Raw genomic sequence first — 26,198 nt, 5'->3', positions numbered from 1 at the left:
GCTGAAAAGTAGCTACATGTGTAAAGTCCACAGTGTAGATAAGGTAACTGAGGTATATAGATCTATAGCTATGATTACAGGTAAAAGTGCAGTTTGACCTCCTTGGTGATTTGTGGATGGACAAACCAATAAAGACAGAGAAAGAACATTTGGTAATGCGACTCCTTTTCCAGAGGTACATACAGTCCATAACCAAGATATCCCACTTGGTATAAATTTAAGCATACAGCGTCCAAACCAGGTGATAGCATATCAGAAAGCATTTTTTTCTGCCAAGTTCAAAAATGCTTTGTCAAGATAAAGAACTTTTGTCTACTCTGCACATAAAGGTCCACCTGTGGTGGACTTTGCTGACCAATCCACAGGACCTTTGGTTCTTATTCCGCAGGCGCGACTAGCGTCTAATTAATATTACGCAGGCTTGTATAATTTCTTTCAGCCAATAGCGAGAGCAGATTGTTTATTTTAACTGGAGTGCCCCCTGCCCTGACATGCCTCCGGAAGAAGCAGTGCGAAACGCGCGTTGGGCCAGAGGGACTTCCAGGGATCTCCATTAGCTGACTTTGGTATGTACCAGAGAATAATTTACTGTACCCCTTTTTTCATTGTATCAGGCTAGCACCATTAGAAGGATTATTTATTTGTGGAGGGAGCGATATACCTAGTGATTACTGGCTGCATATGCCTAGTACAGGCAATAGCAATACTTTTTTTTTACCTCTCTATATTACACTATTGTGTGCAGTAATATTATAAGGGTTTTTTTGGCTCCATGATTGATAGCTAATATGGGATTTCCTATGGACTCAGTGGTCCCTCTTTTATTTGTTTGACACCTTTCTTTTGTTTGTGGTTGTATTGTCAATAAAAGATATATTTTTTATCTATATACCATTGTGTGGTACTGAATTTCCTTCATTATTCGGTTACCATTAAGGTGATGTTAAGATATTGTGGTATATTACCCAAAATTTGCATTTAAATTATTTAAATGGGCATTTTTCTTGTGATTATGTTTCAGTTGTTCCCATATGTAAAATGAGTCATGTGAATTGAGCAACTGATTGGGTCAATGTGCTGTCTATGTGCAGTCTGTTGTAGCACACACTCAGACATGGTGACTTTTCAAAGTCTTGTAAAGTGAGATGATTTATGATATACAGTTGTGGCCAAAAGTAATTCTGTCAGAGAATACTCAGTTTCTTCCTGAAAATGATTGCAAACACAAATTCTTTGGTATTATCTTTATTTAATTTGTCTTAAATTAAAAAACACAAAAGAGAATGAAGCAAAAAGCAAAACATTGATCATTTCGCACAAAACTCCAAAAATGGGCCAGACAAAAGTATTGGCACCCATAGCCTAATACTTGGTTGCACAACCTTTAGCCAAAATAACTGCGACCAACCGCTTCCGGTAACCATCAATGAGTTTCTTACAATGCTCTGCTGGAATTTTAGACCATTCTTCTTTGGCAAACTGCTCCAGGTCCCTGATATTAGAAGGGTGCCTTCTCCAAACTGCCATTTTTAGATCTCTCCACAGGTGTTCTATGGGATCCAGGTCTGGACTCATTGCTGGCCACCTTAGAAATCTCCAGTGCTTTCTCTCAAACCATTTTCTAGTGCTTTTTGAAGTGTGTTTTGGGTCATTGTCTTGCTGGAAGACCCATGACCTCTGAGGGAGACCCAGCTTTCTCACAGTGTGCCCTACATTATGCTGCAAAATTTGTTGGCAGTCTTCAGACTTCATAATGCCATGCACATGGTCAAGCAGTCCAGTGCCAGAGGCAGCAAAGCAACCCCAAAACATCAGGGAACCTCCGCCATGTTTGACTGTAGGGACCGTGTTCTTTTCTTTGAATGCCTCTTTTTTTCTCCTGTAAACTCTATGTTGATGCCTTTGCCCAAAAAGCTCTACTTTTGTCTCATCTGACCAGAGAACATTCTTCCAAAACGTTTTAGGCATTTTCAGGTAAGTTTTGGCAAACTGCAGCCTGGCTTTTTTACGTCTCTGGGTAAGAAGTGGGGTCTTCCTGGGTCTCTTACCATACAGTCCCTTTTCATTCATTCAGACGCCGATGGATAGCACGGGTTGACACTGTTGTACCCTCGGACTGCTGGGCAGCTTGAACTTGTTTGGATGTTAGTCGAGGTTCTTTATCCAACATCCGCACAATCTTGCGTTGAAATCTCTTGTCAATTTTTCTTTTCCGTCCACATCTAGGGAGGTTAGCCACAGTGCCATGGACTTTAAACTTCTTGATGACACTGCGCACGGTAGACACAGGAACACTCAGGTCTTTTGAGATGGACTTGTAGCCTTGAGATTGCTCATGTTTCCTCACAATTTGGTTTCTCAAGTCCTCAGACAGTTCTTTGGTCTTCTTTCTTTTCTCCATGCTCAATGTGGTACACACAAGGACACAGGACAGAGGTTGAGTCAACTTTAATCCATGTCAACTGGCTGCAAGTGTGATTTAGTTATTGCCAACACCTGTTAGGTGCCACAGGTAAGTTACAGGTGCTGTTAATTACACAAATTAGTGAAGCATCACATGATTTTTCAAACAGTGCCAATACTTTTGTCCACCCTCTTTTTTATGTTTGGTGTGGAATTTAATCCAATTTGGCTTTAGGACAATTCTTTTGTGTTTTTTCATTTAAGACAAATTAAATGAAGATAACAATACCAAAGAATTTGTGTTTGCAATCATTTTCAGGAAGAAACTGAGTATTATCTGACAGAATTGCAGGGGTGTCAATACTTTTGGCCACAACTGTAACAGACAGGAGTCTGTGTTGTACTGACTAGGGTCAGTGAGAAAGACTGTGTACCTGGAGGGTTCAGTGTGCAAGGTCCTGGAGGGTCAGTGTTGGGGGTTCTGGGGGAAGAATCGGATCCCTGGAGCACGTGCTGTGACCTTGGACCTGGTGAGGCGTGAGTGTTGGACAGTCTCAGGTGGAGACGAATGTCCTGAAGAGCACCCGCTGAGCCCCTGGACCTGATGAAGTGGTGTGTTGGGTAACCCTGGGAGGAGGGTCAGCTCCCTGAATAGCACCCGGTGCACCCTGTGTGTTGGACGGTCTCAGGAGGAGACGTCCTGAATAGCACACAGACAGGACACGTGAGTTTTGTGTTGTGTGTTTTATTTTTATTTTCCCTCTCAAGTCAGCTTTCGATGGCTCAGTGGGGTCAAGAAGGTGACAAGAGGCTTGCTGTAACTCGGCGGGGTTACAAAGGTGACAAGCGGCTTGCTGTCAACTGGCTGCAAGTGTGATTTAGTTATTGCCAACACCTGTTAGGTGCCACAGGTAAGTTACAGGTGCTGTTAATTACACAAATTAGAGAAGCATCACATGATTTTTCGAACAGTGCCAATACTTTTGTCCACCCTCTTTTTTATGTTTGGTGTGGAATTATATCCAATTTGGCTTTCGGACAATTATTTTTGTGTTTTTTCATTTAAGACAAATTAAATGAAGATAATAATAACAAAGAATTTGTGTTTGCAATCATTTTCAGGAATAAACTGAGTATCATCTGACAGAATTGCAGGGGTGTCAATACTTTTGGCCACAACTGTACCTTTAAAAGCATACCAGATATCATAAAGAAAAGTATATATCTGCATGTCCTAGGTACAGAACATCTATAGCTTCATACTTGAGGAATTCACTTTCTGCTTTCTAAAGAAGTTCTTAGTTTAGAAAAAATGATACTTAACAAAGAACTTTTATACTATCACCATCCCGTGTTGGTGGTTTTAGTATAAGACTGTTTTATTTTAAATGCCCCAGTAAAAAAAAATTGCCATATACAGTAAGTGGAAAGAATACTACACAAATGAACCAACGTAGGTCTAAACTTCCCCACCAGGAAATCCCTCTTTGCTTTTGGTAGCGTTCAGTGTAAAATATTCTTGTTAATCCTCTTGGAATAACCCCAAAGCTCCCAGAAAATGAGGAAACTTCAAGTACTTATAGAAAAGCTGTCAAATCTTAAGGGCAACAAGAACATCTCAGGGAATCTCCTGGAATGCAGGAATCCCCCCAACTTTTTATTGAAGTGACACCGATGCCCAGCTCTTAGAGGCACACCCAAAACGTGGAATGGTACTGTATATTCATTGGGTGCAAATTTTCTGTAAGGGATTTTGCTATGTAAATGATTGTCCAGGTATTCCCTGCAAAATGGTTTTCAAAAGTTGGCTGCTATGGTGAAAAGTTGCTAGATGGCAATTTATATAGTAGTGATTGATCAGTTTCCTTGTTTGCAGGTGAAATATCCAGGTCTCCTTTAAATACTGGGGAATAGGAACCACCTTTTTCCCATTTTGTTGTTGTTGCAGAAGTTCCAGGCATTTATTTTTATATTGATGTGGGCATCTTATAAATTGTGGGCCTCATTTTTCAAAAATTGAAAAACTGAACTTACTGCCAATAGGAGACAGTCACAGTGAGTGAGAATAGAAAATGTTTCCCAGCACGTCACTATGGTTAGTATAAAGCATAGTACATTTAATAATAAATAATAATAAATTTTATTTTTATAGCGCCGACATATTCCGCAGCACTTTACATTTCAGAGGGGATTTGTACAGACAATAGACATTACAGCATAACAATAATCACATACAGTAGATTATAACACATACCAAGAGGAAAGAGGGCCCTGCTCGCAAGCTTACAGTCTATGAGGAAAGAGGGAGACACGAAAGGTAGGTGGTAACAGTTACCCTGAATTGTATGGACCAGTTATAATGTTAAGTGTGTAACAGTACAGACACAGAGGGCTAATGGAGGCATAAAGCATGTGGGAACATGATGCGGGGAACCTGGTTATGGTAAAACTTTTGGCTCTGCCACACAGGGATAGATTAGGTTAATGTGTTGGGGTGGTAGGCCAGTCTGAATAAATGCGTTTTCAGGACACGCTTAAAATTGTGGGGATTGGGGACTAATCGTATTGACCTGGGAAGTGCATTCCAAAGAATTGGTGCGGCACGTGTAAAGTCTTGGAGACGGGAGTGGGAGGTTCTGACTATTGAGGATGCTAATCTCAGGTCATCAGCAGAACGGAGGGCGCGGGTAGGGTGGTATACTGAAACAAGGGAGGAGATGTAGGGTGGTGCTGAGCCATGGAGGGCTTTGTGAGTGAGGGTAATAAGTTTATACTGAATTCTGGAGTGGATGGGTAGCCAGTGTAATGACTGGCACAAGGTAGAGGCATCAGTGTAACGATTGGTGAGGAATATGATCCTGGCTGCAGCATTCAAGACAGATTGGAGGGGGGAGAGTTTGGTAAGAGGGAGACCGATTAGAATTGAGTTACAATAGTCGAGACGAGAATGAATAAGAGAAACAGTAAGAGTTTTTGCAGAGTCAAAGGTAAGAAAAGGTCGAATTCTAGAAATGTTTTTGAGGTGCAGATGACAAGAGCGAGCCAGTGATCGAATGTGGGGGGCAAAGGAAAGCTCGGAATCAAGTATGACCCCAAGACAGCGGGCCTGTTGCTGGGGAGTAATAGTGGAACCACACACAGAAATGGCAATGTCGGGTATAGGTACATTAATAGAGGGAGGAAACACCAGGAGTTCAGTCTTTGACAGGTTCAGTTTCAGATATAGTGAGGACAAGATATTAGACACAGCGTTTAGACAATCGCCGGTGTTTTCTAGAAAGGCTGGCGTGATGTCAGGAGAAGAAGCGTATAATTGGGTGTCATCAGCATAGAGATGGTACTGGAAACCAAATCTACTGATTGTTTGACCAATAGGGGCAGTGTACAAGGAGAAGAGGAGGGGACCTAGAACCGATCCTTGGGGGACCCCAACAGTAAGGGGAAAATGAGAGGAGGAGGAACCGGCAAAAGATACAGTAAAGGGGCGGTCGGAGAGATAGGAGGAGAACCAGGAGAGAAAGGTATCCTTGAGGCCAATGGAACGGAGCATAGTGAGGAGGAGCTGATGATCCACAGTGTCGAATGCTGCAGAGAGATCCAAGAGAATTAGCATGGAGTAATGACCATTTGATTTAGCTGTTAGCAGATCATTAGAGACTTTAGTGAGGGCAGTTTCAGTGGAGTGTAAAGAGCGGAAACCGGATTGGAGAGGGTCGAGAAGAGAGTTTTCTGAGAGATAGCGGATAAGACGGGAGTGGACCAGGCATTCCAGGAGTTTAGAGATGAAGGGAAGATTAGAGACAGGTCTATAGTTAGCGGCACAGTTTTGGTCGAGGGATGGTTTTTTAAGTAGTGGATGTATGATGGCATGCTTAAATGAGAAGGGAAAAATACCAGAAGAGAGAGAGAGGTTAAATATTTTAGTTAGGTGAGGGGTGACAGCAGGGGAAAGGGACTGAAGGAGCTGTGACGGAAATGGGTCACTGGTGCAAGTAGTTGGGTGAGAAGATGCAAGGAGCCTGCTTACTTCTTCTTCTGTGACTGGTTCAAAATCAGAGAGTGAGTTAGATGCAGTGGGGGAGGGAGGACGGTGCATGGTATGAACAAGGAACTCTAATGGGGAACTCTACTATTGCAAGGATCCGCTATTTTTTTTCCTCTTTTTTTAAAGGGAATCTGTCACCTACTTTTGGCGGGCTATTTAAATGAGGTTTGTCCGGTCCGATGGGCGGTGTTTCGGATCTTTGCTGCCTCTCCATCCTTGGCCGCCGTCCGCAGTTTTTTCATGAATAGGAGTAGCCAATGCCAAGAATGCTTAGAGCACGCGCGAAAGATGGCGGACACCTACTCCTATTCATGAAAAAACTGCGGACTGCGGCCAAGGATGGGGAGGCGGCAAAGATCTGAAACACCGCCCATCGGACCGGACAGACCTCATTTAAATAGCCTGCCAAAAGTAGGTGACAGATTCCCTTTAAGTAGTGAGAGAGGAGAAAGTTGCTTACAAAGTAACTAAACTTATTATTTTAAGGTAAATATTACAATTATGACATTTTGCAACATGCCCCATGACATTTTTGTGCCTCCTTTTTTTTCTCAAACTCCATGCTGAAAGGGCTGCTTGACCTGCCTTGCTCAAGCACTTAGTGTAGCTGTTTTGAACTACAGGTCTCCCAAATAGCCATACCCTAATGTGAGCTTCTCTATTCCTTTCCCACATGATCAGGCAGGGAGAATGTTTGCGAATAATGTCTGATGAGGGCAGAGAAGCTCAGATTTAAGTATGTAGTGTTTGCCTGACCCACAGTTCAGAACAGCTACTATAAGTGCATGAACAAGGCAGGTCAACCAGGCCTTTTAGCTGGGCGTTTGAGAGAAAAGGAAGCAAGACAAGGTAATGGAGTACATTACCAAAATTGATAATTATACAAAGACTGATGAATAATTACAGAGTAACAAAACTTATTTTTCTTTTTATATGTGTGCAAATTTACCCATAATCTCCTACATACGTCTTCTACATTTTTTGACACTATGACACTATCAGAAAAGTTCTTTAACACACCATCCAGCTGACAAACCAAAGCATTTATGTCATTATCACAAAGAACAGGCACTACATGGCTTCAATCTGCTATAAAGTCAAGCTGGGGAAAAGAAAAACATTTTATGAAAGTCACTGTACTATTGCCTCACTACTGTAGTCATCCATCACTTAAGAAGAAAGTTGGCCAGGCAAACACTTTCATCTTGTTTTTTTTCACGCTTAAGACCTACAGAAGGTTTTTTTTGCAATCTATCCTGAACATCCTTACATGCATGCTATTAAGGCAGGTGTGAGCCTGAAGCTTGCTAGCAAAAATAGTTGAAGCATTAATCATATTCAGGAGGTATGACACCTAAGTGAAAAATGTGCATCCCATACCTGTATAAATGCCACATACAAGGTTTTACACTTGAGAGCTCTATATAGTGTGCAGAAACTTCTGACAATGGTAGAAATGCAGGGGAAAGGTAGAACAGCTCAAAGGAGATATTCTTTAACACATAAGAAAATCTACTTAAAGGTAATTCTCAAGCTGTCTCTTGAGCAGCACACAGCTATCCAGTCTCTTTCACTGCCTGGTTTCTGGCAGGGCAGGTTCTCCTGAGTGACAGTTCTGGTGAGTAACAGAGCTGTAGTATTAGCAGAATAATAAAGCTCAGCACATGTTCTGCTGTAACACACCCAAATATCAGTGCCTTGTTCTGAGTCTACACTGCTATCACTATATTTAGATATAGAGATAACATGGAATTTGAACAAGCACAGAGCTCAGATAAGTTAGAGCCATAATTTGGATAACTGCTCAGAAGGCAGCCTTTGGGAGGGGTATATGGGGCTGGTTATTTTGCAAAACTTATAACAGCTTGTTAGGAGCTGAGATGAAGGAGGTGAGAGTTCAACAGATAAAAGTTGAGCTGGAGAAAGTTGGGTGGGATAATAGGTTGTAACGTCTCTCCTGTAACTACTGTGCACTCTTGGCCAGGATCTGTGCAAGCATTAGAGGCCAAGCTCCATGCCATCCAGCTCTGCAGTATGGAAAATAAAAGCTCTCCTTGCAGGAGAATGATAGCAGATAGAAAAAGCAAGTCAATTGCAAACTTGCTTATTTTCATGCTATCTAACTATTTAAAGCAATTTAATAACCTGACAATACACTATTAAGTTTGCCAAGAACACATAGTTTACTTCATACTAGATGTGCTCAAATTTTTAATTGGCTCTGCTATAGTTAGGAATAGGATCAATGAAATCAAAAAGACACCATTCACATTAGATTAAAGTTTACAGAACCTTCCAAGTCAAACCATCTAATTTGTACAGAGGCCGCCTGATTATGCCTAAACAGCTTGAATTCAAATGCCAAATCCCAGAAAAGATAATGCACTGTTAGAGGTGTCTGAAAGTGGCTTTCTCTCCTCTCCACATACAAGCACATGAACGATCAGTCAAATGAAAGTTCGCATATAAGGGCGAGTCATGGGAAGTAGTTTTCATTCAAATTTGGCAAACAGCCAAAGGTATATGCACACTTTGATTATGTCTGCATCATTGGAGGACAATATGTTAGTCTACTTATGGTGGTTGTATAACCATATATAATGTTATAATTCAATGATTTTTCACTAATTGTGATAGATAAATATGTAAAGAGTCTAAAGACTATTTCAGCTCTGAGCCATAGATAATTCTTAGGATAATTCTTAGGGTATGAAAATACAATCACTTTCAGTTCAGGTGCTTCCATGAACATGGTGACTTTTCTATTCACTTCTTCATCATCAAGTGACTCCATTTTTAGCTTTATTGCAGTATTGAATGACACACTCATTTACAAACATGACATTCGCTTCTTTCACGATCAGGAGCTATATTATCCAATTGTGAGGAGTCACCATTTATAGTTCTCAGTGAGCAGGTATGCAAGGACAATGGTTCCAACCAGTAACATCAATGCAATTGCTGCAATAGATTTTATACTTAGAAGAATATATTTAATGGATCGGCAGCTAAACCATAATGGATGCTATTAAATGTCTTACATTTCGATTCATTTATCATTTGTCTCCAGTAGTTAACACTATGGAAATCTGTTCCATTGTGCCCAAAACAAAGAGAAGTCTGGATCGAAGTCAAATTGAGATCAAATCCGTACAGTTTACATCTGAATCAGACTCAGTTACATCCAGAGCTGCAAGATCATTGACCAACACATGGCAAAAAAAAAAAAAAATTCAAATAACTTTTGGACTTTTAGCAAAAAAAGTGACACCTCCTATACATGGTGTATAGTCACCATTTCTGTTAATAGCTTTATTATTTGAGTTGGATTTTCCAAACCCAAGCACACGTGTGGAGCAGCACACTCAGATTGGCCAAGTAATCATATACTGTATTCTCATTAGTAAGTAGGGTGCAAGACGCTGCCAAGCTGCTCTGGCTTATCTTCCTGTGAGTAAAAGAATTGGGCAGCTGCAAATCAACCCACCTTATATCCCCTAACATTTATGGGATAACTCAATTAGCCGAAAATCAAGAGACTTCCATTAGATGGTCAGCTAGTCCCATCAGCCAACATACACTGGTTCAACCAATATGGCAGGGTTCATAGCACCCCCAGGCCTTAGATACCCTGTCCCTAAAAGATTTCTCTCCTTATCTTGCCATATACATGTACTGTGTTCAACCGGATGAGCATGTGTTTTTAATGGGGTGAAGAAAAATTCCTCTGGCTGTGACAGGAACAAAGGAACAAGCTCCTCTCCATCCAAATAATCTCTCATGAGAGAGTCATGATGCCCCATATATGTTAAATGGTCAACCTTACAAAATCAGTGACTAATGATATATGTTTGTAAGCCGTTATTTATGACACATCTTGGGCACACCTATCTTTTTCTGTTTTCTAGATAGATAGATAGATAGAAAGATAGATAATAGTTAGATAGATAGATATGGGATAGATAGATGACAGATAATAGACAGATAGATAAATAGATAGATAGATAAATAGATAGATATGGGATAGATAGATAGATAGACAGATAGATAGATAGAAAGATAGATAATAGTTAGATAGATAGGTAGATAGATAAAAAAAGCACTCAAAAATGGGAAAATGTCAAAAGTCTAGTGAAACTTTTAATAAGCCATATGTGAAAGAGGCAACATTTCGGCTCCACAGAACTTTTCTCAAAGGTTATAAAACTTTTCACTGGTCTTTTAACAGTTTCCCATTTTTGAGTAACACCTACTTTTCTTATTTTCATATTATCTGGTTTTTGGGCTGCAACAACTGGGCTGGACCCTATGCTTTACTCTCAAGCTGGTTCTGCAATTTTTTTTTCAGTAGATAGATATATACATAGATAGATAATAGATAGATAAAAGATAGATAGAGAGATAGATAGATAGATAAAAGATCGATAAATAGATAGATAATAGATAGATATGAGAAGATAGGTAAATAGATAAGATATATAATAGATAGATTATAGATAGATCTATAGATAGATGGATAGATAGATCTATACATAGATAGAAAGTAGATAGATATATAGATAGATGGATAGATAGATCTATACATAGATAGAAAGTAGATAGATCTATAGATAGATAGGTAAATAGATAAGATATATAATAGATAGATAGATGATAGATAGATTATAGATAGATCTATAGATAGATAGATAGATACCAGATAATAGATGGATATTAATCTGTGTAAATAGTGCTCCACAATAGAAGGAAAACTTATATATACTCTGTGTATTGTCATGAATTCTTGGCTCTTCTCCCTTAACCAGAATACATAGGAACAATCAGATTCACCAGCAAAAAGTAAAGTTTTTCTAAGATCCAAATACATTCTTATAGGTGTGTGAGAAGATTTATCATGTGCTGTCACCAGCTTATATACTGTAACTAATAAAACCCCATCTATGTGCTGTTCACTTTGTACTTAGGCGAGTCTTAGAATGGGTGACAAAGCTTCCAAGACTAAGGGGGAATAAAATGCAAAATCAAAGCTTCAAAATAATGATGACAGTTTCCTTACCCTTATACGATCTTTCTCCTTGTGCCATTTCTCCACTTCATCATCTACTTCAAGTAACTGGAGGTGAAGTTGCTCCTGGATTTCAGATAGTTCTGTCTAATAGAAGGAACATGAAGCATTAGCCACATTGTATAATCACCAGGTCATTATCCTGTAGATAACACATTATACATGGCAGAATATACAAAGTCGCATCATACTTATTAGCGGAATTATTTGCTGGATCAGATTGTGTTTAGTTATAAAGTTGTGAATAAACGGAGTTATGTCACTTGCATCTTTCCATCCCCAGTAAATCAAGCACTCTGATCATTTTTGACTGGAGTTGGCATGTAGCCAGTGCCAGAACATGATATTATTCCTTTACACAATAGTTTATTACGTTCATGGTTCTTGACAATGTTGAAGTAAAGACCACCAAAAAGGTGACCATATGCGTGGAGTAGGCCACTGTTAGACATCTTAAAATTCAACACACCCAATCCTTCCCGACATCATCTTTCAGAGGAAAGTCAGATGGCCACCAATGATCAGTCTGGTTATAATGAATGGGCACGGACCGAAATAATGTAATGTGTACGAGGGCACTCTGTCTCATGTCGAAACAATTGTGCACCTGGTGTCCCAAAACCTATGACTGATGACAATCATCGGTGATCTATTGGTGAAACAGAGTAAGGGTTCAGTTTGAAGAGCCAATAATGATGAACAAGCATTTGTAAGATGGCGCATACATTAAGGTAATAATCTGATGGACTTAGCAAAACACAAGTCCATTGGGTATTTGGTAAAATCATCATTCTCGACAGCAATAAATAACAGTGATATTCTATGAGCACAGAACAATATTACTAATGATCATTCTGTGCTCATAAATTTTGGTTTGGCGTATCTAAACAGGCATAAAAAGAAGAAAAATAACTAGCTCATATTTGTAGACTTGTCCCAAAACAGAGGAAGCCTGTAGTCACACTACTACACAGTGTCCAAGTAGTATACTGAAGACAAAAGGAGCGATCCAGAGTCCAATCCTTTTATTGTAGTTCCATAAAATGCATACACACTTAATAACATGGATGTGCATTAGGGCAGGGAGAGAACATCATATAAAACAATATTTGAATGCAAGCTCCATTCTTAAAGACCAAGTTTAAGAATGTGGTTTGCACTTGAAAAGTTTCCGGTTTTATATGATGCCCTCCAACCTTATACTCAAGTTTGATGCAAAATGTTTGAGTAAATTGTGTAAAATGTTTGAGTAAAAACTCATGTTTTTAGCCTGTATGCATTTTAAGGAATTACAATATAATTAATTTATATTATTACCAAAAATGGAACCTGGATCCCTCCTTATCTCGTCAATATCTAAACAGGCCAATAAATGATAATAGATGAAGCCGATCGGCGCTCGTCGGCTCATGGCAATTGGTCACAAGTTTTCAATTTGCCTTCCATTCAAGCACAGGCTAAAATAAGTATTTCCCATTGAAATGAATAGGCTTTCCCAATAATGCAGCCTAGACATGCCAAGGCCTGCAGGGAAAATGATGCTTATTACAGCCGCAGTCATAACCAATAATTAGTAACCAGTTATTAACCAATAATAACTTACACTTTTTAACTTTGTATTTAAAAATATACTATATGTTCTTCAAATACTCTAGAGAGTAAGGTCCTCAAAGATCTTGTGGCCGTCCTGCCCAATGTGATACTCTATAAGGAGTCAGAACTTTCAGTGTATAATGGTGACAGTTGCATAAAAAATGTCCTAAAAGTTCCTATTGTTCTATATAATTTCTAGCTGTATGTGTTCAGTTGTTTGACTGGTGTTATTTACGCCATCTATTTCTATAAATGCCTTGGAATATTTTCATTCCCTGTTCTGTCCAGATGTCACCGTATCCCAGAATTCCAAGTGGAGGAAGTTCACCGACCGCCATATTGGGACACCCAAGTGATGGGTGTCTCAATATTGAAACTGCTGCCAGTACCAAACTATTGCGCAGTACCACCAGCAGAACACCGTTGCACCACACACACACTCTATATATGCCGTATGCACAATACACACACTCTATACGCCGTGCGCACCACACACACAAACACTCACACTATCATGTTCTCACACGCTCACACACTCACACACTCTATACGCCATACGCACCACACACACACTCTATACGCCGTATGTACCACACACACACACTCTCACACATTCACCAACTCTCCCACTCTCTCACACACACTCTATACGCCATACGCACCACACACACACTCTATACGCCGTATGTACCACACACACACACTCTCACACATTCACCAACTCTCCCACTCTCTCACACACACTCTATACGCCATACGCACCACATACACACACACACACACACACACACTCTATATACCGTATGCACCACACACACATTCACACTCTCACACACACTCTCTATATGCTATACGTACCACACACACACTCTATACGCCATATGCACCACACACTGTATACGCCATATGCACCACACATACACACTCACTCACATTCACACTCACACACACACACTCAAAATCACACACACTCACACACTCATGCAGCCTCTTGCGTGGTACCACCAGCGGAACACCGTCGCACTGGACCTGCGCGAATTCCGTGCAGGCACAGTGAATCATTCGGCTGATCCTGGCGGCAGATGCGTGACCTGTCTATAGGCAGAAAAAGCCGGTCACATTAAAGGGGTTTTCCCACGAATGAAAGTTCATTTTAAAAATTGTCTATGTCTGACCGTGTACGGAGCATACCACATCTCCTGGGCAGTGAGGAAGCAAAGACAATACTGACATTACAGCAGGGGATCACAGAGGATTCATTTTGTGAAGTAAAATATTTCACTGACTGTTTTTAAACAATACTTTACCTCACAAAATGTATCCTCTGTGATCTCCTGCTATAATGTCAGTATTGTCTTTTGCTTCCTCCCCTGCCCAGGAGCTGTGGTATGTTCTGTACACAGTCAGACACAGGGGTGAGAGAGATAGAGTACAGGGGGGAGACAGCTCAAACGGGACAGCACATGAGGGAAAGAACACAGCACAGGAAGGAGCGAGACAGCAGACAGGGGGATAGCACAAAGAAGAGAGCACAGACGGGAGAAGCCAGCACATGGGGAAATAGAGAGTGGATAGGTGGGTGAGCACATGGAGGGGAGAGATTCGCAACACTGCAAAGCCTTCTACCATCATGACATTACCACCCTCCTGATGCGATAGTATCAGGCCTCCATCTAGTAGTATTATATTGTTGGAACCATTATGCAAGTGATTTTAATTTCCTGTTCACAATTCCATCCAAAACGCTCCCACCACACTTAATTGTTTTCTTAATTAGCTTTTAGCATCTTCATTTGCATTTTAATTTGTTTTGAAGGACCTAGACGCCAGCCAAGGATAAGCCTTTAACTGGGAAGCAAACCCAGCTTCAGTCTCTTACACGCTATTGGCTTAATGCCATTACTGGAAGCAAATGTATACACAATTTCACAACTTCATTGATTTCATTGACTTATCAAAGTTCTCCTTGAAAAGGTGAAAGCTATTCTTTCCGGAGATGCTAGACTCCTAATTTAGTATTATATTAGGGTGAATATATTTCAGCCGATGAATGTAATTGGTTTATAATCCAGGCTCTTCTCTGCTTTTAACAATATTTTGTTAAAGTTTACCTAAATCCTCGCAAAGAAAGAACAGTTATGTGTAATAATGAAGATATGCCCAGTACCACTAGTTGTAAGATTACCGTATGTTTTTTTTTCTTCTATGATGTAGTATTATGCACTAAATTTCATCGAATTCTGTCTTATCACGAAGGGTGTGAATTTCGAGCTCCAAACTCAATGAGGGGTACCTGGTGGGCACTTTTATCTACGCTTAACTGAAAAAAAAGAACTGGGGTATAAGTTGGCATGCATGCAAAATAGGAGCCTGTCCTCACTGGTCTTTAAGCAGACAAAACTTAAGACAGATGAGGTTATAGTCTAAAACTGAATTTTATTTTAATCCTAAATCTCTATCTATTTAATGTAATAATCCAATTCATTTGTCTAATATACTTTAATTAAAAAGTCCCTATTCTTCCCTCACTATTCTAGCTAACTGCTTTATTTCATTTGAGCAGCCCAGTGCATGCTGGGTTAGTCAAACAAGAAGTCACCAGGAGACAGAGGTTGCAGTCAATGCTGCAGCCTCTGCCACCACCCTGAAGTTAAGCGTCATCAGTGACTTCCATTTCAGGAGTTGGGCTAGTCCCTTCTCTACTGAGCATGTGTTGAATCTCAATTCCAATGTATGCTCAGTAGGATCTTGTCACTGTGCACTGTTCTTCTCAGTGCACAGTGACAATGCACTCCCTCACCAGCTCTGCTCAAAAGTGACGAGCTGGCAACAGAGTGCACTGTCAGTGTGCATTGTAAGGAGAGAACAAGAGAGCAGAGACTAGCACTGCTCTGAAAATTGACATCACGTTTTAATGAAATATTAGATTGTGAAAATAAATAGCTAGGGATTTAAGAGTAAAGTAAAATTTATTTTTGGGCCTCCACTTTACAGACATACTGGACAGATTATGCTTTATTGCCTTAATTTGTGGCCCCAACGACACAACAAGAGGCAGCAATTCCTTCACTTCAGCTGACACAGTGTCAGTCACCTCATCTTTTTGTGTTTCATACTCCAGTTTAGCCACAATTAAAGAGTAGCAATAGGTACAAGTACTGTAGAACTGGAGATGATCTTGTGCTGTTGATCAGTAGGTATTCTTGGGCATGATCACAGGTTAATGACCTTTTCTAAAGGCCCCCAAACACACTAGATACAAGTCAGCCGAGCCTACAAATTTTGGTGGGACTGACCACCCATATTGAGACTTCCCAACTTTTTCCCAAAGGATGCTGTTGGGAAAAAAAGGAACTAGACAGCTGGAATTAGAATGACCGATCCTTTTGTTTTCAGGGAAGACAAACTACTTCAAGGGACTTTTGGCAACGGCTTTCTCTGCAAACACTCAGCTGAACTCTATGGGGACTAGTATGAATGTTTAGACGACAGTGGTCACAACTATACAGCCAGTATAAGATTGGGTCATCGACATGAAATTCCAAAAAACGTTCATTACCGCACGCCCACAATGTGCTGCTCTTTACCAATAGGAATTTAGCAGAATTCTAGACAAATGACAAATATTATTTACATTTTACGAACATTTCATTTTAAATAACTGCATTTCCTCTTTCTATTTGATACGCTTTTAATATACTTAGAATAATTTGTTCGCCCTTTTCTAAACCAAATTGCCTTACTCCATGAATAAACTATTAACGTTGATGATATGATTTTATTTTTCTACCCAGAAAATTACATTTTCTCATCTAAATCTCCGTTCTCCTCGCACAAGACGCCGCCGCATGTATATTTTATGGTTTGTATACTCATTTGCTTGTGTTACTAATGATCTTTTGTACTGTAGTTATGAAGACACTCGCTCACAGAGCTGCTCCCAAGAATTTTCTAAGCAATTATAGCCCAGATAAGAAAAGATAAACTGTCAGAGTTTTCTGAGATGACAGCAACAACTTCTCTTTTTAGCTCTTAAATCCCACGACAAATTGTAAATGCACAGAGTAGAAAAGCAAATTTATAGCCGCATGTGAGCCGGGGGTTTATTGCTTGTTAAAGGGTTTATAGGTATATATTTGGGATGAGGGAGTAGGAGCCAACTCTGTATTTGATCTGCCTAGGTTCCCCACCCAAAACTTTGCTTCCTAGAGGTGTGTGGTGTACTGTTAAAAAACAACAACGTGACGTGTTGGATTAGCCTAAAGGGACAGGGCTGGAACAATCTGCTCCTGACTCAGTCACTAAGACTGATGGTCATTTTGGTGTTGCAGTCCAGTATACCAGTCTGGTGATCGGGGTGTATGGCCCAGATATCAGCAGAAGGTAACTGGACAGAGTACAGTGTAGTTCACCGAGAAAAAAAAGCTAGATGTATGCTTAAATCCAGCCCCTTTCCTGAATCTGCCGAAAGAGTGGTGTGTCTGAATTGAAGGGTCATTTTAAGACCCCCCCATAATGAGGCAGGTTTATCAGTTTTGTTGCAGACCAATGTCATAGTTACATTTTCATTGGTCATCATCCAAGCAAGGACCATGATTCATAGACCAGCTATGGGTTTCCTGACTCAAACAGATATGAGGTTGCTAAAGCACCACTCCAGCATTTTTTTTTTGTATTTTATCTCTGGGGTGGTGCTTTGAATCTAAGGTCCCTGCCCTTAGGGTCCCGTTTCACTTAAGGTACTGTCACACTTAGCGATGTACCAGCGATCCCGACCAGCGATATGACGCGGTCAGGATCGCTGGTACATCGCTAAGTGGTCGCTAGTGAGCTGCCACACAGGCAGATCTCACCAGCGACATCGCAGGGGTCGGGGGTCGCTACTTACCTGTCAGACGAGGCGATCCTGCATCCTCCCGCCCGGCTCCACACTCGTTGCTCGTCTCTCCACAGGAAGCGCCGCAGGAAGCTGACGATGAGAAACAGTCCAGCCTGTTCTCGCGCGATCAGTGATAAACAGCGGGGGAGCGGGTCGTAGGTAAGTATCACACACAGAGATATCGCTAGCAATATCGCTATAACGTCACAAGTTATAGCGATATTGCTAGCGATATCTCTTAGTGTGACATGCCCTTTAGCCTGACTTCCGCAATGTCTTCTTTTACAAATAAAAGGAATTTGGAGGAACAGATCTCTTGAATGCAATGAGATTGCAGTCTTAAATGAATAATCAAGTTTATAGAAGATATAGAAATAGAAGTTAGCACCTTTGCTTAGGATAGGTGATAAGTTTAAGATTGGTGGCAAGTCAACTGCAGCAACCACAATGGTTGCATAATGGATGCTTTTAACCTCATTAGAATGGTGCAGCGCCCGCTTGACCACCACTTCATGCATTCCCTATGGACTGTGGGAAAGAATGGAATACCGCACTCCGGCAGTCCCATAAGTGAGGAATGGAGCTGCAATTAAGTATGTACACATGGGGGTCCCTATCCTGTTGATAGGTGACAATTTGCTCCAACTGCTTCTAAGGGTTAGGGTACCGTTACACCTAGCGACTCACCAGCGATCCCAAACAGCGATATGAAGCGGTCAGGATCACTGGTGAATCGCTAGGTGGTCGCTAGTGAGCTGCCACACAGGCAGATCTCACCAGCGACATCGCTGGGGAAGGGGATCACTACTTACCTGTCAGACGAGGCGATCCTGCGTCCTCCCGCCCGGCTCCACGCGTAGCTCATCGTCACAGCAGGAAGCGCCGCAGGAAGTGACCAACGAGAAATGATCCAGGAGGTTCTCGCGCGATCAGCGATAACCAGCGGGGGAGCCGGTCGGAGGTAAGTATCACATGCAGCGATATCGCTAGCAATATCACTGCAACGTCACAAAATTGGTGACTTTACAGCGATATTGTTAGCGATATCGCAGTGTGTAACGGGGGCTTTATTCTCAACATTGAATCTATCACTTATCAACAGGATAGACAATGGTTCTTGGGGGTCTCACCACTGAATCCAAGAGCAGGCTTTAAAAAAAAGACTAGGGAATGAAGGCCACAAGTGCACACCATCACTCCATTCACTGTCTATGGGACTAAGGCCGGGGTCACACTGGCGATTAAATCGGACGAATGCAATGGGATAAAAAATTGCATTGCATTCAACCCAATGTTATTCTATGGTGCTGCTCCCATCATGCGATTTTTGATCGGATCCGATCCTCGGACCGAGACAATCGCAGCATGCTGTGATTGTCACCGATTTTCGGATTGGATTCAACAATACAAGTCTATGGGGGCGAGAAAAAATGGGACTACAAACGGACCAGATGTGTGAGTTGCGATAAAATCGCACCCGATGTCCTTTAGCAAAAGCCGGCAATTCTTCCAATACAGTAAAATCACAGAGACCGGTTAAATAAAGAATGAATAGATCTAGACACTATATATATATATTTTATACATGTCATGTAGACACATTAATATATATATTACAAATTCATACAGTTCTTCATTGCAGAATAGCCGCTGAAACATTTGCCGACTTTTGTATAATCATTCTTCTGCCCGACATGAAATGTCACATGGTTTACATATAGTTAACCATTTCATTTCATGTTTTTTTTGTTATGTCTATCACAATTAATTAGATGAGGGTTTGTGGGTAAAATTTTGGACTTGTAGGGGTTAATTTAAGAGGTTAATTCGTTGTATGAATTTACGGGGACTCCCTGCAGCCTCAGTGACGTCAGCAGTAGTCCCTGCAATTTAATACTATGAATTAACCCCTTAAATTAACCCCTACAACTCCATAATTTTACCCACAAACCCTCATCTAATTAATAGTGATGGACATAACAAAAAAACATGAAATGAAATGGTTAACTATATGTAAACCATGTGTCATTTCATGTCGGGCAAAAGAATTATTATACAAAAGCCGGCAAATGTTTCTGCGGCTACTCTGCTATGATGAACTGTATGAATTTGTAATATATATATTAATGTGTGAGCGGTGGTGAGCATGTAGCGCCATTCCACGATTCTCATTTCAGAGCCCTATTTTTAGTGAGTTAGACGGCTACAAATCAGCAAGATACCATCTGTTCTGTTGATGGGTGATAGTTTTCAATGTTAAAAATAAATCTTTAATGAGCTTTAATAAAACATATTCATTCTATCAAACAAAATTACAAAAATTTCTAGTATATTTTGTGTACCAATCCATCTCTGTTTTTAATCATTGAACAGGAACTTCGTTACAGCAGAGAGCTCTGATACCTGTGCTGTAATAAGCCAGGCCTCTGTGTCATCATCCTATGAGCAGGACACGTTTACCTTTAACCCCTTACCTACAAAGGACGTAATATTCCGTCCATGTGACCCTGGACCTAACTACCATGGACGGAATATTACGTCCCAGCGATCAGCGGCGCCCACGTGGTGAGCGCCGCTGATCGCGGCCGGGTGTCAGCTAATTATCATAGCTGACACCCGGCACAATGTGTCAGGGGCTCCCTCCGTGCTTCCCTGAGCCCCCCACGGCAGCGCAATGTGCAGCGCTGCTGCGGAGGGCTCTTTCCCTACAGGCCCCCGGATCCAAGATGGCGACGGGGGCCTGCAGGGAGCTGACTTCCTCACTGACTGCAAAGCGCAGGCATGAGGAAGTCTGCAGCAGTGCCTGTGACAGATCGCTGATCTGTCACAGTGATCTGTGATGTGACAGATCAGCGATCTGTCACAGGACAGTGATGTCCCACCTGGGACAAGGTAATAAAGTAAAAAAAAAAAAAAAAAAAAGTGTTAAAAATAATTTAAAAAAAAAAAAAAAAAAAAAAAAAAAATCGCTAAATAAATTAGTAAAAAAAAAAAATAATATTCCCCAATAAATCCATTTTTTCAAAATAAAAAAAAACAAAAACAATAAAAGTACACATATTTGGTATCGCCGCATCCGTAATGACCTGCCCTATAAAACTTTCCCATTAGTTAACCCCTTTAGCGAACCCCTTAAAAAATAAAAATAAAAAACGAAGCAAAAAATAATGATTTATTATAATACCACCGAACAAAAAGTGCAATAACGCGCGATCAAAAAGACGCATATAAATATCCATGGTACCGCTGAAAACGTCATCTTGTCCCGCAAAAAACGAGCCACCATACAGCATCATCCGCAAAAAAATAAAAAAGTTATAGCTCGCAGAATAAAGCGATACAAAAATAATTATTTTTTATATAAAATAGTTTTCATTGCAAAAAACAGACAAAACATAAAAAAAGACCTAAATGAGGTATCGCTGTAACCGTACTGACCCGAAGAATAAAAGCGCTTTATCAATTTTACCGCACGTGGAACGGTGTAAACGCACCCCCCAAAAGAAATTCATGAAACGCTGGTTTTTGTTCATTCTGCGTCCCAAAAATCGGAATAAAAAGCGATCAAAAAATGTCACGTGCCCAAAAATGGTGCCAATAAAAACGTCAACCCGTCCCGCAAAAAATAAGACCTCAAATGACTCGGTGGGTCAAAATACGGAAAAATTATAGCTCACAATATGTGGTGATGCAAAAACTATTTTTACAATAAAAAGCGTCTTTTAGCGTGCGACAGCTGCCAAACATAAAAACCGCCATAAATAGTAAATCAAACCCCCCGCTATCACCCCCTTAGTTAGGGAAAAATAATAAAACTAAAATAAAATGTATTTATTTCCATTTTCCCACTAGGGTTAGGGTAGGGTTAGGGTTAGGGCTAGGGTTAGGGCTAGGGCTAGGGTTAGGGCTAGGGCTCAGATTAGGGTTAGGGGTGTGTTGAGGTTAGGGTTGGAGTTATAATTGGGGGGTTTCCACTGTTTGGGCACATCAGGTGCTCTCCAAAGGCAACATGGCGTCTGATCTCAATTCCAGCCAATTCTGCGTTGAAAAAGTCAAATGGTGCTCCTTCTCTTCCAAGCTCTGCCATGCGCCCAAACAGTGTTTTTCCCCACATGTAGGGTATCAGCCTACTCAGGACAAATTACAAAACAACTTTTGGGGTCCAATTTCTCCTGTTACCCTTAGGAAAATAAAAAATTGGGGGCAAAAATATAATTTTGCGGAAAAAAATGTTTTTTTTATTTTCACGCCCAGGCGTTATAAACTTCTGGGAAGCACTTGGGGGTTCAAAGTGCTCTCCACACATCTAGATAAGCTCCGTGGGGGGTCTAGTTTCCAAAATGGGGTCACTTGTGGGAGTTTCAATAGTTTAGGTACATCAGGGGCTCTCCAAACGCACATGACACCCGCAGACCAATCCATCAAAGTCTGCATTCCAAAACGTCACTACTTCCCTTCCGAGCCCTGACGTGTGCCCATACAGTAGTTTTCTCCCACATATGGGGTGTCAGCGTACTCAGGACAAATTGGACAACAACTTTTGGGGTCCAATTTCTCCTGTTACCCTTGGGAAAATAAAAAAAATGGGGACTAAAAGATGATGTTTGTTGAAAAAATACGATATTTTTATTTTCACGCCCAGTCGTTATAAACTTCTGTGAAGCCCTTGGGGGTTCAAAGTGCTCACCACACATCTAGATAAGTTCCTCAGGGGGTCTAGTTTCCAAAATGGGATCATTTGTGGGGGGTTTCCACTGTTTAGGTACATTAGGGGCTCTCCAAAGGCAACATGACACCCACAGACCATTCCATCAAAGTCTGCATTCCAAAACGTCACTACTTCCCTTCCGAGCCCCGACGTGTCCCCATACAGTAGTTTTCTCCCACATATGGGGTGTCAGCGTACTCAGGACAAATTGGACAACAACTTTTGGGGTCCAATTTCTCCTGTTACCCTTGGGAAAATAAAAAAATGGGGACTAAAAGATGATGTTTGTGGAAAAATTACGATTTTTTTATTTTCACGCCCGGACGTTATAAACTTCAGTGAAGCACTGGGGGGTTCAAAGTGCTCACCACACATCTAGATAAGTTCCTTGGGGGGTCTAGTTTCCAAAATGGTGTCATTTGTGGGGGGTTTCTACTGTTTTGGTACATCAGGGGCTTTCCTAACGCGACATGGTGTCCGATCTCAATTCCAGCCAAAAACGTCAAATGGCGCTGCTTCCCTTCCGAGCTCTGCCATGCGCCCAAATAGTGGTTTACACCCACATGTGGGGTATCAGCGTACTCAGGATAAATTGCACAATATCTTTTAGGGTCATGTTACTTTTGGAAAAATAAGAATTGAGGGTGAAAAGATCATTTTTGTGGAAAAAATATGATTTTTTAATTGTACTGCTGTACGTTATAAACTTCTGTGAAGCCCTTGGGGGTTCAAAGTTCTCACCACACATCTAGATACGTTCCCTGGGGGGTCTAGATTCCAAAATGGTGTCATTTGTGGGGGGTTTCCACTGTTTTGGTACATCAGGGGTTTTCCAATCGCGACATGGTGTCCGATCTCAATTCCAGCCAAAAACGTCAAATGGCGCTGCTTCCCTTCTGAGCTCTGCTATGCGCCCAAATAGTGGTTTACACCCACATATGGGGTATCTGCGTACTCAGGACAAATTGCACAATAACTTTTAGGGTCCTGTTACCCTTGGAAAAATAAAAATTGGGGGTGCAAAGATCATTTTTGTGGAAAGAATATGATTTTTTAATTGTACCGCTGTACGTTATAAACTTCTGTGAAGCCCTTGTGGGTTCAAAGTTCTCACCACATATCTAGATAAGTTCCTTGGGGGGTCTAGTTTCCAAAATGGGGTCACTTGGGGGGTTTCCACTGTTTAGGTACATCAGGGGCTCTCCAAACGCGACATGGCGTCCGATCTGAATTCCAGCCAATTTTGCATTGAAAAAGTCAAACGGCGCTCCTTCCCTACTGAGGTCTGCCATGCGCCGAAACAGTGGTTCCCCCCCACATATCAGGTATCAGCGTACTCAGGACAAATTGCACAATAACTTTTGCTGTCCAATTTCTCCTGTTAATCTTGGTAAAATAAAGAAAATTGAACCTGAAGTAATTTTTTTGTGAAAAAAAGTTAAATGTTCATTTTTTTTTAATATTCAAAAAATTCCTGTGACACACCTAAAGGGTTAATAAACTTCTTGAATGTGGTTTTAAGCACCTTAAGGGGTGCATTTTTTAGAATGGTGTCACTTTTGGGTATTTTCTATCATATAGACCCCTCAAAGTGGCTTCAAATGTGAAGTGGTCCCTAAAAATAAAATGGTGTTGCAAAAATGAGAAATCGCTGGTCAATTTTTAACCCTTATAACTTCCTAACAAAAAAAAATTTTGGTTCCAAAATTGTGCTGATGTAAAGTAAACATGTGGGAAATGTTATCTATTAAGTTTTTTGTGTGCCGTATCGCTGTGATTTAAGGGCCTAAAAATTCAAAGTTGGAAAATTGCGAAGTTTTCAAAATTTTCGCCAAATTTCCGTTTTTTTCACAAATAAACGCAAGTTATTTGAATGCAATTTTACTACTAACATGAAGTACAATATGTCACGAGAAAACAATGTCAGAATCACCGGGATCCATGGAAGCGTTCCAGAGTTATGACCTCATAAAGGTACAGTGGTCAGAATTGTAAAAATTGGCCCGGGAGTTAACGTGCAAACCACCCTTGGTAGTGAAGGGGTTAAGGAGTTAAGTATGAAAAATCTCATTCCTTGACTACACAGAGATCTTGAAAGATGCGGTGTCACTTTCTAAAATAGAATGTGAATATCCAGTACCCTTTACACATGAGAAGCATCCTCAGGGCTCGTGCACATGGCCGTATTTTCAGTTTGATTGCAATTTGACAAAACTTTGGATCTTACACTGACCAGTGTTACTCTATGGAGCCGTGCACTTGGCCAATATTTGATCCAAACAATTGAAGCATACCCTAGCTGGAGCCAATATTCCGAGTGCACTCGGCCATGCGAGTCAATAAGTCACTGTAAGCCGCCGGACTGCACTCAGATGACATATGAGTGCAATCCGATTTCCATGGACGGACAAAATGGAGAAGATCGAGATATTTTTTCTCTATCTTCTCACCTGAGAGAACTGGAGTATGATCAGAGTTTTTGATCAAAGTGTGAATAGCATAATTGATCTGATTTTCTTGAATGAGACAATTTACGCTCATCTGCCCCTAGCCTTAAAGGGGTATTCTCATCTCCAAGATAATATCCCAATAAGTAGTAGGTGTAATAATAATAGTAGCAAATACCTCCAATTAGAAATGTAGTACAGTTTTTCTGATTTGCTATGTCCTTTCCTCGTGTGCAGGCATTGCAGGACCTTAGGTATCCATCATTATGACCAATAGCAACTAGCTAACTAACTGTCACTATATCAGTGGTCGTAACCATCCATACCTAAGGTCCTGCAATTCCTGCACATGAGGAAAGAGACATAGCGAATCAGAAAGACTATACTACATTTCTGATTGGATGTATTTGCTAATATTATTACATATTGGGATAGGATCTTGGACAGGGGAATACCCCTTTAAGAATCTTGTGTATTGCTTGCTATGGCCCTGTTCACGCTGCGTTTCTGTAAAGCATGCATCTGAGTGCTTCTAAAGATGAGATTCAGACTGACTCCTGACTGGTGCCATAGACTGCAGTGACGAGAACAGAGGTTAAATCAACTCTGTTGTCTTTTTATCTGTGTCAGTATGTTCAACCGGACACAGAAATGTAGCCTGCTATGCATCAGTGTCCATCTGAACAAGCAGACAAGCTCACAAACTGCCCTTCGTTCATGCGATTGCAGATATGGCCTTGTTGGCCTGTTTCTGTGGAAATTTAGATGGAATCATTGGAATGCACTGCAGAAACCACAGTGTGAACACAGCCTAAAAATGCTAAGGTTAAAAGAACGCAGGATAGGAGGAATGATGTGCTTCTACTTTTCGTAACGTGTCGTGCGGTGTCAGGTATCTGAAACTGTGCTGTATAACTTATTTAGGGAATGGAGCGATGAAGGATTACTTTATATAATAATATGTGACCTTTTTTTCCAATGTTCTATAATCAGAATATCTCCATTTCCAAGTTTGAGCAATCTAATAATAAGGTGCAAACATGCAGGAAATGTAGAAC

At 40.8% G+C, this 26,198-nt stretch overlaps 1 protein-coding gene across 2 annotated transcripts in view; it reads right to left on the bottom strand.

Annotated features, from left to right (window-relative positions):
• Nucleotides 1-26,198, bottom strand: part of TRIM29 (tripartite motif containing 29) — an 86,719-nt gene that overhangs the window by 50,380 nt on the left and 10,141 nt on the right. For both annotated transcript variants that reach the window (XM_073566427.1, XM_073566428.1), the window contains exon 2: nucleotides 11,505-11,600. In XM_073566427.1, coding sequence (XP_073422528.1) covers nucleotides 11,505-11,600 — 96 coding nt within the window. The remainder of the gene's footprint in view (nucleotides 1-11,504; nucleotides 11,601-26,198) is intronic.

Source organism: Dendrobates tinctorius, unplaced genomic scaffold (assembly GCF_039654945.1).
Source record: "Dendrobates tinctorius isolate UK_male_01 unplaced genomic scaffold, ASM3965494v1 ptg000018l, whole genome shotgun sequence".
NCBI lineage: Eukaryota > Metazoa > Chordata > Amphibia > Anura > Dendrobatidae > Dendrobates > Dendrobates tinctorius.
Note: the sequence above shows the minus strand (reverse complement) of the source record. Positions and strands in the feature narration are given on the sequence as shown.